We start from the raw sequence: 12,552 nt of genomic DNA, 5'->3' as shown, positions 1-12,552 counted from the left end.
GATAGAATGGGAAATTCGTTTTGTTTACCTTTCCACCAAGCCAACAAATCAATATTGCGAATTTCGTCGACCGTTGCGCCCTCAACATAGTTTGCTCCACTATATCGACCAAGTTCGCTACTTGGTGTGTTTCCTCTTTGCCTCTTAGATGCCGATTCACGAATCCCATTCATCAAGTTTATAAGTGGGTCATTGCACGGCCTACTAGTTGTTTTTTTCACAAAAGACGATCTCGTGCTTGGACCATACATTTGAAAATAATGGTCATAAAGGTCTTGAAGGTTTTTGTTGAACTTGTCCTTCGCTTCCGTCGACAACTTCGGGTCAATCTCGTGCATACCCAAGTTGTAGAATATTTCCTCAATCGTTGTTTCAACCCCATTAACATTCCAATAGGGGTTTAATGCGGCGGCACAAGTAAAGACCGGCGGTATGTTTTCAAAATATTTTATGAACTTTTCTTTCATCACCGCAACAATATTTTCGAATAGTTTGTTCTTCTCCGCAAAGCTTTTAAAAACACAAGACATATAGTACAATTCTTGCAAAACCCAACAACTAGTAGGGTAATAGACTCCCGATAATTTTGTTGTTGACTTTTTGAACACGTCAAGATACTCCAACAAATAACCGACTTGGACCCAAACACTTTCCGGAAACATATCGGCCTCGCGTTCTTCAACAAGATTGTTATGAAAAGCTTGTAAAGTTTGGCGTTGGGCAAAAGCTAACTTTAACATATGACAAGTTGAGTTCCAACGGGTTGGAACGTCCCAATTCGGCCCCAAATACTTTCTTTCAACCGACTTGCAATAGTTATTATATTCAAGATGTCTTCTTTTACCACTTTTGAAGACATCTTGTAACATAAGTCTAAAGTATTTTAAATCATCACAAATGTTTTCATTGTCAAGACCTATTTGAACAACCAAGTTGATGATATGTGCAACACATCGGACATAAAAAAAAATCCCTGAAACAAGGTGGTGAATATTTAATGATAAATTTTTCAGCCGCCTTAGTATTGTTTGAAGCGTTGTCAAACGAAATCGAAAATATTTTATTTCTCAAGTTGTAAGTCGTTATAACTTCATCAAGTAATTCAAACAATTTTTCGGCGGTATGTGGGAACGGGAAGTTTTCAAAAGCGATGGTGTGTTTCATCAATTGCCATGTCACCGGATCAACCCAATGAGCGGTGACACATATGTATGATTCGGGCAACCCGTGTGGTGCCGACCAAACATCGGTAGTTAAACTAACCATGGCTTCTAAAGAATGAAAAGACTCGATTAACTCTTTTTTAGCACACTCCCACAACCTGATACAATGACGTCTTAAGGTAGTACGACTTACATGTGTGTATCTCGGTTGTAGAGTTTCGCGAATCAACGACGTCAACTCCGGGTCATCAAAGTGGTTAAACGGCAAACCTCGTTGAATAACGAACTTTGCCATTCTATCTTGAACTTGAGTCGTGTTGTAACGAAATAGTGTACCATCTTTACCCAAGTCAATTTGATCGGTCGTGCCAATCCCTTTCAACGCCTTGCAATATGGCTTCTCGATGTGCTTTCTCATAGTAGAGTTGGAATCGTGCTTTAATATTGAACCACATAGTTTGCAACGAGCCTTTTGATAACCTTCGTCATCCACAATCAAATCCCAATTCTTCCATATGTCTTGGTTGCGGTTATGGTTGACTACCGTAACAACCCTTGGGTCCTCCGTAACAGGAACGGGGGCAACAAAAGCACTCTTCTTAGCCTTCTTGTTAGTTTTTTTGATGGGTGCCATAATAATATTTAGTTGGATGGTCGGGTAAAGGAACGGGTTTGCTAAAGGAGTAGTATTTTAGTTTGTTTTTGAGTTTGGTGGTGAAACAAGTGGTGGAAACAAGTTACATATAGGTTTGGGCATCAAAAACCGGTTCCAACGGCTATATTACCGTTGGAACCGGTTCCAACGGATCTATTGTCTCAAAAACCGGTTCCAACGGCTATATTACCGTTGGAACCGGTTCCAACGGCTAATTGGTGTCTAAAAAAACCGGTTCCAACGGCTATATTACCGTTGGAATCGGTTCCAACGGCTAGTTTGACTTTTGTTTGACCCTTCAAAAAAAACCCGTCGGAACCGGTTTTTCCAGGTACGAACCGAACCGGTTCCAATTAAGAACCGGGTAGGAACCGGGTTGGAACTGATACTGACATACAAATAGGAGAACCGGGTACGATTTTCGGGTACAAAAATACCCAAACCGGGTATTGTACCAACCGGGTTGGAACTGGAACCGGTTCTGGTTCGGTTCCACCAGTTAGGTTCCGGAACCGGTTTTTTTTGTGCACGTCTAAGCTAGACTAGCAAGAGGCTAGCCTAGATGCAACTTACCCACTCAGTTGCATACACATCTGATTACAAAGTTATTCTAAAAAAGAAATTGAACACCGTGCTTCTCAATCTAACCCCACTAATTTCTCATGTTTTACCCAAAGAAAGATCAAACTTTAATATCCAAAGCTCATTTGTTGTTGAATAAAGTTTCGTTTCTTGCCTTCCATAAACACCAACATGTCAATAGTGAGATGGATTTTTAGGAGATCACGGACTTCAAGGGAGTACACCGGCCACACCAACTACTTATAAAGTGTCATATCAACGATGCCATGTAGCAAGATAATAATAATATATGTTTCACTTATCTCCTTTCATCTTCACATAATATATGTTTCACTTATCTCCTTTCATCTTCACATAATATGCATCATTTAATTTCGTTTATAGCCTCCTTCTAGATAGCGCATCTGATTTTGGGATTCTACCAATTTCGTATATAACCTCCTTTTTATCCACCACTACTCGTTTCCAATAAATCTTTGTCTTTTTCGTAGTGGTTCCCCAAAGGAAATCTCATCTTATTTGTTCTAACAATTCTGTAACTTTATATAAAGAAGAGAAGTAATATGTAACACATCAAGTATCGATTTTACAAGTACTATCATAGTATCATATAATATAAATATAATATTTAAGCATGTTAAATATCCCATGCTTATTTTAACAAATTTAAAATTATGCAAACAACATATATGCATAGTCAAGCTAAAAAAGATTGTGGTTTGTGAGCATGCAAAACACCATTTGGTAGATTGAATCATAATTTTTATAATATCAATGTTAAACTAGTATCTAAATATAATTACAATTAGTTATTTGACACTAGTACCCGTCACCTCTATCAAGCAAATGAATCCACACTTATTCTTTTCAAGAATCGCATGCAGTTCGATCCCATCAAACAAGCTCACCCCTTTGAACCTTCTTCATGAATTTCTAATATCAAAATATTAATATATTAGTAAAATCAACTTAATATTAAAAAAAATATACAAAATGCAGAAATATTACAGCTTAAGAATAATAAAAGCATTTAGAAGGTCTTACTGTACACCATGCAGATTGCAGGCCAGTTAATCCTTCAGACCCTTGCGGGCCATATTGAATAGCTGCTTCTGTGGGTCCATTGGCCCTATGGGCTTTGTTGGGCCTTCGAGCTATTGTCTCCTCGGGTTTTAGATCCATTTGACCTTAGCATACAAATTATGCGATGATTATAACCGATTAATAGTAGTCCTGGCAAGAACAAATCCCATTCTTGAAATGATGAAATCGGTCCGGATCCTTTAATATAATCTCCCTTCCAACCACTTTCGATATATACTTTGCAGCCTCATGACAACTATGACAAACCCGAAGATTCTTAGTCACCCGAACCGTAGTCCCACTTTTTATGCTAATCAATCCAAACGAAATCGCCAATAACTCACTATGACCAATCAAAACACACTCGCGTTCTTCATCCACGTCATGAAAACTAAAATCTTTAACCAAACTAAAACCTTCCTTCTCAAAATCCTTCATCAAACACTCCAACTCGCGATACACACCCTCTGATCTCGGATGACTTACATCCCCTGTTTTAAAAACATGAACTTTATTTCTGAACTCTATCCAACTGTATGCAATCTTTGGTGTTAAATCCATATCTCTTATAGTTTGTCTCCATTTATAAACCATGTCATGTTTCCCACATTGTGCATAATAATTTGACATCATTATATAATTATCCGCATTAAGCGGCTCCAAGTCACATAACTGCTCAATTAATCTTTTACCAGTGGTTAACTTTTTATGAATCCTGCATCCATCTATCAATGCTTTCAACACCTCTGCATTCCTTGATATCCCATGTTCGTTAATAAAGATTCTTGCTTCGTTAAACTTTCCAGCACGCGATAAAAGTGCAACCATTAATGCATAATGCACTAGTTTAGGTGACTTTATGTGGTTAAAATAATGCATACCGTCGTCAACCATGCGAGACATGCAACAAGCGTAGAGAGCTGTAACGTAACTGATTTCGTCTATATCGGTTTTTGGGATTTTTTGGAATAAGTCAACTCCGATATTACCTTGACCGTGTAGACTATAGCCTAGTATCATCACAGTCCATGAAACAATATCTTTTGACTTCATATTTAAAAATATCTTTGAAGCATACTCTAAAAAACCTGATTTTGCATACATGTCGATTAATGCATTCTCGACTTTAGCGTTTATACATAAACGACTAATGTTTTTAATCAAGTAACCATGGATTTCTCTTCCGTTTTTACTTGCTGCCATTCGTGCACAAGCTGGAAGAACACTAGAAACCGATACGACGTCTGGTTTAATATTATCTTCAATAACCATTCTTCTAAATAACTTCAACCCTTCATTTATCTCACCATTCTTCACATACCCTTGAATAACCGAAGTCCAAGAAATCGCGTCTCGTAACGGCATCTGGTCGAAAAGCAAACGCGCATCTTTGATGCTACCGCATTCTATATACATTTTCAAGAGAGAATTACTTACAAGCAAATCAAACATTAGCCCATGTTTCCTAGCTGTTTGATGCACATACCTTCCGTCTTTCAAAGATTTCGCAAGTATACAAGCGGTAACACACGTAATAACCGAAACCGGATCGATCTCAGCGCCCAAATCCACCATCTCTTTAAACAAACCAATACTCAATAAAGGCTTATTCTTGTTAATACACAACTTGGACAACAATGTCCAACACACCGAACTCGTCTTTCCCGAACCGTAAAGCACTGATCTTGCAGCATCAATGCCATCAAGATTCCCATACAACTCAATCAACCCACCAGTCACATAAACATCATCACACACACCGAGTTTCATCGCCTGCCCGTGAAGTTGTTTCCCTAATCTCAACCTCCCGGATAATCTACACACCGATAATATCCGAGGGGAGCGTGTGGCGATCGGGCCGAACGCCACGTACCAGCATTGCATTGTAAGTTGTCACTGCCTTGTGGTAATCTGCATTGCCTAAATGGGTTTGGATAATAGTGTTCCAAACTAAAGAATCAGTTGACTGAGGCATTTCGTCGAACACTTGGTGGGCAGGTATGGATTCACTGAGTTTCATTGCACAGATTCTTGAATTGTGGTTATTTGATTTGGGTATGTTTGGGTTTTCAAGGACGTTCAAAGCTTGCATTGGTGATGAAGATATCATCTTCATTAATTTGCAGGTTTTGTGACAATGGATTTGAAGATCATATCCAGTTGTTATGATAGAATTGGATAAGATTATATTTTGCAATTTGGTACTTGTAATTTGCAAAGTATTCAATCTGTTTCTTTTGTTTTATTTTGTTAAGTTAATTAACTAGAACGTAGTCGAAATGACCTACACTGTTACGGTAATTAATAAATAGTACAGGGATTATCGTGCAAGCAGTATAAGAAGTCTGGATTAAATACAAATTAAATTAACGTGTTACCTGTTAGAATCAAATAATTTAATTATATATACAACATAACTATAACGTAGTGTAACTACAACATAATGTAATTACACTGTTTGATTCTCACGGTTAACACGTTAATATAATTTTTACGTTAACCTTCCCCGTAGTATGAGGGGTCTTTTGTAACTGGTTATTACATGGGCTAGGAATAACATTCTAATTATCATGATCAGATTAATATCTTGTTTAATATCGTACACTAGGTCCAATACCCTCATGGCTAAATACTTAAGGGTTGAGAGTACTTGAGACCACACATATTGATGGACCCAATTTTTAATGGTATTATTGTCATTTGATAAGAAAAAGAGTAATTATTCAATCAACCTAAAACTTTGTGTTTTTCAAATCTGAACACTTATAATGGGACGGAGGGAGTAATATTTTTACTCTAACACAATTAACTTTTAAGTTATCGGGAGATTTGAGATTTCTTGTGTTTGACTATTTGTGACTTCAAGTGACGTTAGTCCTTTGTATGGTGAACCTCAAGTGACGAGCACCTCTTTATTACCCCCCCCCCCAAGTAGTTCCACATACCCAACATTCATAGGGATTACTAAAATAACATACACAACACCCCCTCACTACCACGTCCGGGGGGTGTTCTTCATTATGACATTGTACATCACATGTCGACTCTCAAAGAGTTTACCCATCGTGGTAATACTCTCACGTAGCACAACTTCTTACATGTCTTCAAACATCTACCAAGCTCATTGTTTGCCACACAATCATTATCGAACAATCACAATATCCAACCAATTGGCCTTCGACACCATGCACTTCGGGTACTACCACCTGGCTGAGGCAACTTATGGAGAGTGAAATAAAACAAAGCTTCGAGCCCCGAATTTAAATATATATATATATATATGTATGTTAAATGTTGGTAACATGGGTTTTTTTATTGTTGGCGATAGGATAATCTACAGTTATATGTACAGTGAAAAATATTAAAAACTAATACGATTACTTTTTTTTTTTTTTTTTTTTTTTTTTTTTTTTTGGAACGCAAATTTCATTAAAAACGAAAACAGCAAACCTCTATCTCCAAGATGGAGAAAGAAGCATACAACTCAACAGCCCAAACTATCACTTAAAACTCAAAACTACACCACTTTGACCATTCTATAGTACCTTTTTTGAATCTATGTCTATACCATAAAAAACCCAAAGTCTTCACCTCCATAATGATCTCCACCACATTTAAATCTTTACCTCCAAAAATCTTTTCATTCCGCGCTTTCCACACTCTCCAACTCGTAATGATAAAAAAAACTAATTAGTAGCTATATATCTTTATTTTATATATTATAGAACCGACCTATTTTAAATCTTTCTAAGATTAATATTTTATCGAAAACATCGCATTCGTGTTGAATTATAAATGATGAGATATTTCTATGTCGAATAAAGAATATTTGTAAACATTTCTATATGCTGACTAGGGATGGTACGTGAAAGATATACAATAATACAAAATGTTGAGGCACAGTTTAATTGGTACGGTTCCGTGATACAATTGTTTTTTTCTTTCTTTTTATCAAATTCCCACACGGTTTATTAAACTTATTACTTATACTGTTTTAAATTTTAATTTAAATATGTTATTTAAAAAATATTTTATTCATTTCAAAAAGCGGTTCACACTTAACAAATTGCAACGAATTGTAGCTTAAAAGAATCAATATTTAATTTCTTTACATACCTTAAGTTCATGTTTTAACCTTAAGACAGTATTTTAAAATAATATATATATTAATATACAACAATGTTTTACATACAATATCCATGATGCATGTACCTTAATAGTATATAAATAAATAACATGTTTTAATGTTTGTCGGCTATAAAACTTGAAGTTGGTTAAATTCATGTTAAATCGATGCTTTGTGTGGTTTTTGCGTTTTGTGGACTAGTTATTTATTTAGTTATATTTATTTTAATTTATATTTTATTATGTAACATAAGATGCAATTATGAATTTTTTAATAACTATTAATAAGACTCTAAATTAGACAAATATTTGATTACTCATGTTTCCAAAACTAAATATATACACTACAAGTTATGCTTAGTTGTCACATATCTCCCATTTACTATTTACTATAATATATAAAAGTCAATTATTCTAGTAGTTCCATATTTGATTTGATCACATAATACAATATTAAAACCTTAGTTGTCATGGCAAGATATTATTTCAAAACTTAATGATAACAACAGAATCCATTAATTTTAATATGGAATCTTACAACAAATATATTATATTTATTAAGATACCTAAACTGGAGTATAAATACTCCTCATCATTTCCAACTATTGCTTCACAAGTGAAATGAAGACTAGTGACAAGATTAGCCAAATTGTCCGGTTGAAGCAAGCCGTTCAACGGTGGCGCAACCGTCGATTCTCAGCCGGCTCGCTTGCGGTTTACTTAGGCTCTGAACGTCGTCGTTTCGTTATTCCTACACGTTTTCTAAAATTGCATGTGTTTGTGTCGTTACTTAACAAGGCGGAGGAGGAGTTCGGGTTTCAAACCACTGGTGGACTCCTACTCCTATGTGACGTTGTTACGTTCAAGAAATTGTTGAAAGTATTAGATGAAAACGAGCGAGGTGTGGGAGATTTGGAGTTTGATGAATTCACGGTGAAGTTTTCGGATTTGGTTATTGGTTCGTGTAAAGTTTCGGATTCTCGTGATAGCTTCACTTCACTTTTGCTTGCAGAAAGCTAAAGTGATTTAGGGTTTTAGTATCGATCCCACGTGCCCTGGTTTATCTCTATACGGTGAATTAGTAAAAGTACCACTAGAGTTTTTTTTTTTTTTTAAAAATTTTTTTGTATATGCATGATGTATTAATCATTTAGAATATTGAATATTTGATCTCACATGATTATTGAAAATCAGGTTTCATTGAGATTAAATTTGCAATTTATCTTAGTTATAAGCTGTTCTTGGTTTTTAGTTTCGGATTACAAAATCTTATGATATTATTTTGTTTTCTTTCATTTTTTTACCATGAGTACAAGCCACTAGCATACATGATAGATACAAATTATATAAATGACAAACACATTAAGATAAAAAAAACGAAAAATTACATCAATTGGCCGAATTTTAATCAAAACAAATCCAATAATATACGTTTTCGGGATTAACGTAAATTGTTCGTGAACTGGTTGACACAAAGCTCGTTATGTTTGCTCATTTTATAAGCGAACGGACATGATCAACTTGGAGTTCTCTTAATTAAAAATATGAACACGCGGTTCGTTCATTTATCTATGTTCGTGAAGTTTTGTTAACGTTCGTTCGTTTATCTATGTCCGTTTATATTCATTTTGGATGAATAATCTACTTTATTTTTATATTTGTTCATTTGTGCTTGTTCACGTTTGTTCATATATGTTTGTTTAGGTTTGTGAACTATTCGTTTTTTATTTTAAATGAACAAGCATAAACGACACGAACATGTATGGTAACTTTTTAAATGAAAGAACATGAACACAAATATTGTCCGTATATAGTGACCATTTAGTGTTAAATGAACTAACATGAACATGTGCTTGTTCGTGTTCATTCGGTTCATTTACAGGCCTAAACGTTAATGTTTTTGAATAAACTTATTACTTTTATAGGTTAAATAATGGATAATCACATATTTTTAAAAATATATTACTGAAAATTAAATCTTATTTCATGCATGTATGATGTTGCCAATTTTGTTCTTTTTATTTGACATCGCCAGTAGGTTATATAAAACTTATAAATTATAATTATGAAAGAATCGACAAATTCAATGAATAACAATAATTATTATTAAATTGGACAGCTAGCCGGATTACCAAAACATATTTTCGAATAACAAATGTACGGAATGGATTGGTAGATGAATGCGTTTTGTTTTTAATTGGTGTTGTTATTCTCGATTTGGATTGGTTTAAAAATAAATAACTTAGATTAAATCAATCGTTGTTAGGCTATGTGGTGTTTAGATGAAAGTTGAATGGTGAGCGAGAACACCGCGTCCCTTCATTATGGTAAGAATGTCACCTGTCTCGTACATCATTTGATAAGTTTTGATAGAGGTTTTTTTCATTAATATTTTGTATTAAAAATATCTTTAAAATGTGAATATTGAATTATGGGTATAAATTAGGTGAACGATGCGGGCATAAAAACTCGAACACGGAATTTAGATTAACTAATATTGTTTATTATAATTTTTGACACTAATTACATAACTTACCATCTATTTATATTAAATACTACATATGATGATTTGAACTTCTAATATCTAGTAATTCAAACAACTAGATAAGCATGCAATTACATCAAACTATTAAGTCAATAATTATCGCTAACCAATTAAACTGGCTTTATCTGAGGCATGGATCGGGCTCGATGAAGCTCGGCTCGTTTTGAGCTGTTTATCGATCCGAGCACAAGTAGCTCGCAAACGACTTGGCTCGAATTTGAACTATCTGCTAACTCTAGGTCTTAATTGAGCACTTGACATAATTGCTACTGATCCTAGGGTTTCAAATTCTCCCTTGTTTTTAATGTGCATTCGTCTTAACATGTACTAATTTTACATTGCTATGTTGTGTTTAGGATACTGAATCGGCACCGATAATAATCAATGAACAAGACATTTCAAATTCTGTTGAATTTGGACAATCAGCTGAAAGCTGTCCCATAGCAATTGATGTGCCTGTGAATGAAGAGAGAGCTATTGTTCTGTACAACCCGAACAACAATACGCCTTCGATACACTCTCCGATTCCGTACTCTATATCACCTGATTCAAACTTCCTTTCAAGGTTCAAAAGTAAGTTACTACTTCACATGTAACCTTCCTTTGTTTCCACAACCGAAAGAGCTTCGTTGTTAGACTATGTGTAGTGAAGGGGCTACAAAATGAGGCGATTTACTCCATGTGGCGCCCAGTCAGCAAGGAGTGGGTTTTTGTTTTAGGGCTGTAATGGTGTTGTATCCCCACATATATATAGATATATATATTACACACACACACAACCTATAATAACAACTGGCGACAAAAAGTAGTTGCCCCCCCCACACTCACACAATTCGCCCCAATATCACCTTTTTGGGGGGGGGGGGGGGGGGTTTCCACCTTTTTGCCGCCCTTCTTGCCCCAATTTATCGCCCATTACGCCACATGGCCTTAAATGTTAATTTGAATACTTGTTGAATATATTATGCAGATCCTGTTATTTGGACAAACCGATCGGATACACATAAACCGTCAGCTGATGAAACACAGAAGCTTGATGATGATGATGATGATTCAGGGATGAGTAATGGATGTTTGGCAGTCGTACCGTGGGCGCCTAGCCATACCCGTCCGACGCTCGAATTCGAGGCTCGTGACGCGCAAGTTCCCGATATGATGGATTCGGATGCTATGAATGTGGAAGACAACTGCAACACTCAGCAGATAAAGCAATATAATCATAATAATGTTGCAGCAAGTGGAAGCCAACAGTGGAATCAATGGCAGCAACATTGCATGATTCAACAGCCTCCTGGCAACTTCGCGACTCCGGTCACTTGGTTAGGTTAAGGTTTTAAAGTAGTGCTTTATGATCCAGTTACTCATTCAGATAGATATGAGTGTTTTTGTGTTGGAAAGTTTTTCCTTTAGTTTTAATGCTAAAGATGTTTGAGAATCAAAACAGCCTTTGCCAGTTGTTTGTTTTGTAAAAATAGAAAGATGAATATTATCTTGTTATCCACTGATTTTTAATCAGTGGCGGATCTATAAAGTTTTCTCACATGGGTCGGAATTAATTAGTCCCAAGATGTGCTTAGATACATACTTTTGTTAGGCTAATTTATATATAAGTTTTAAAGACAAATTCTTTTTAACTTTTGGTACTTGAACCTAGCACGCTTAGGTGTTTAAAGGAACAATTGTAACATGCTTAGCAACATTAAGGTAGGTTGTAAACTCAGCTGATAACTACTCACGCTACTAGTTAAATTAAACATGATAAACCTACCATCAACATTGATTAATACGGTGATCACTTATATCTATAGTTGTTTACCTATGGGCTCTCTTAACATTAACAACCCTCCTAGTTTACACATCAATATTGTACTCTCTATATGGGCTATTAATAAATATTGATTAACATAGATTGCATGTTTTAAACTTATAAACCTATGTAATGTCCCATTTGGGCTAAAAACTTAAGTACATTCACTTCACCCAACTGGGCTTTATTTGCCTATTTGGATTCAATGTATTTACAAGCTCTTAGAATTTTTTTCCAAATAAATACTTCTTAACTTCATAATATCTTATAACATAACCTATTTTCCTTTTTTTGTAAGTGTAACATTTTGATGATCCAAGTATGACCGTTCTCTAAACTCATGGCTTAAACATCGCTTGAAATCGTTTCTTTTTTCATTTGTGAGATGAGTTTGAGCCCGAGCCCAATGTAAGCTTGCTTGTTAGCTAACATGTTGGTTTGCTCGTTAGTCGTTTTATTATTGAAGCTCATACTTTTATGTTATATAAAACTAGGATTTTACTTTGCCATCTCGTTACAAAGGAGATTGACAACAAATAAAACAATTGATAATTATATTCAAGAATAAAAATAAATAAATAGTGATAAAGCA

General features: G+C 35.2%; 1 protein-coding gene and 1 pseudogene across 2 annotated transcripts; one reads left to right on the top strand and one right to left on the bottom strand.

Moving 5' to 3' along the window:
* Positions 1–3,226: 3,226 nt before the first annotated feature.
* Positions 3,227–5,680, bottom strand: LOC143551843 (pentatricopeptide repeat-containing protein DOT4, chloroplastic pseudogene; annotated as a pseudogene). The gene is made up of 2 exons (XR_013138560.1): positions 3,445–5,680; positions 3,227–3,333 (listed from the first exon to the last, which is right to left on the bottom strand). The product of XR_013138560.1 is annotated as a pentatricopeptide repeat-containing protein DOT4, chloroplastic pseudogene (transcript).
* A 2,549-nt stretch (positions 5,681–8,229) lies between these two features.
* LOC143551835 (protein SMALL AUXIN UP-REGULATED RNA 12-like) lies at positions 8,230–8,628 on the top strand. Its single transcript, XM_077042180.1, has one exon. It carries the CDS (start codon positions 8,230–8,232, stop codon positions 8,626–8,628), a length of 399 nt encoding a protein of 132 aa, XP_076898295.1.
* The last annotated feature ends 3,924 nt before the right edge of the window (positions 8,629–12,552 follow it).

Source organism: Bidens hawaiensis, unplaced genomic scaffold, assembly GCF_021521415.1.
Source record: "Bidens hawaiensis isolate Kalapana, Puna unplaced genomic scaffold, B.hawaiensis_p1.1 tig00016672_1, whole genome shotgun sequence".
NCBI lineage: Eukaryota > Viridiplantae > Streptophyta > Magnoliopsida > Asterales > Asteraceae > Bidens > Bidens hawaiensis.
This window is presented reverse-complemented; position numbering and strand designations above follow the sequence as displayed.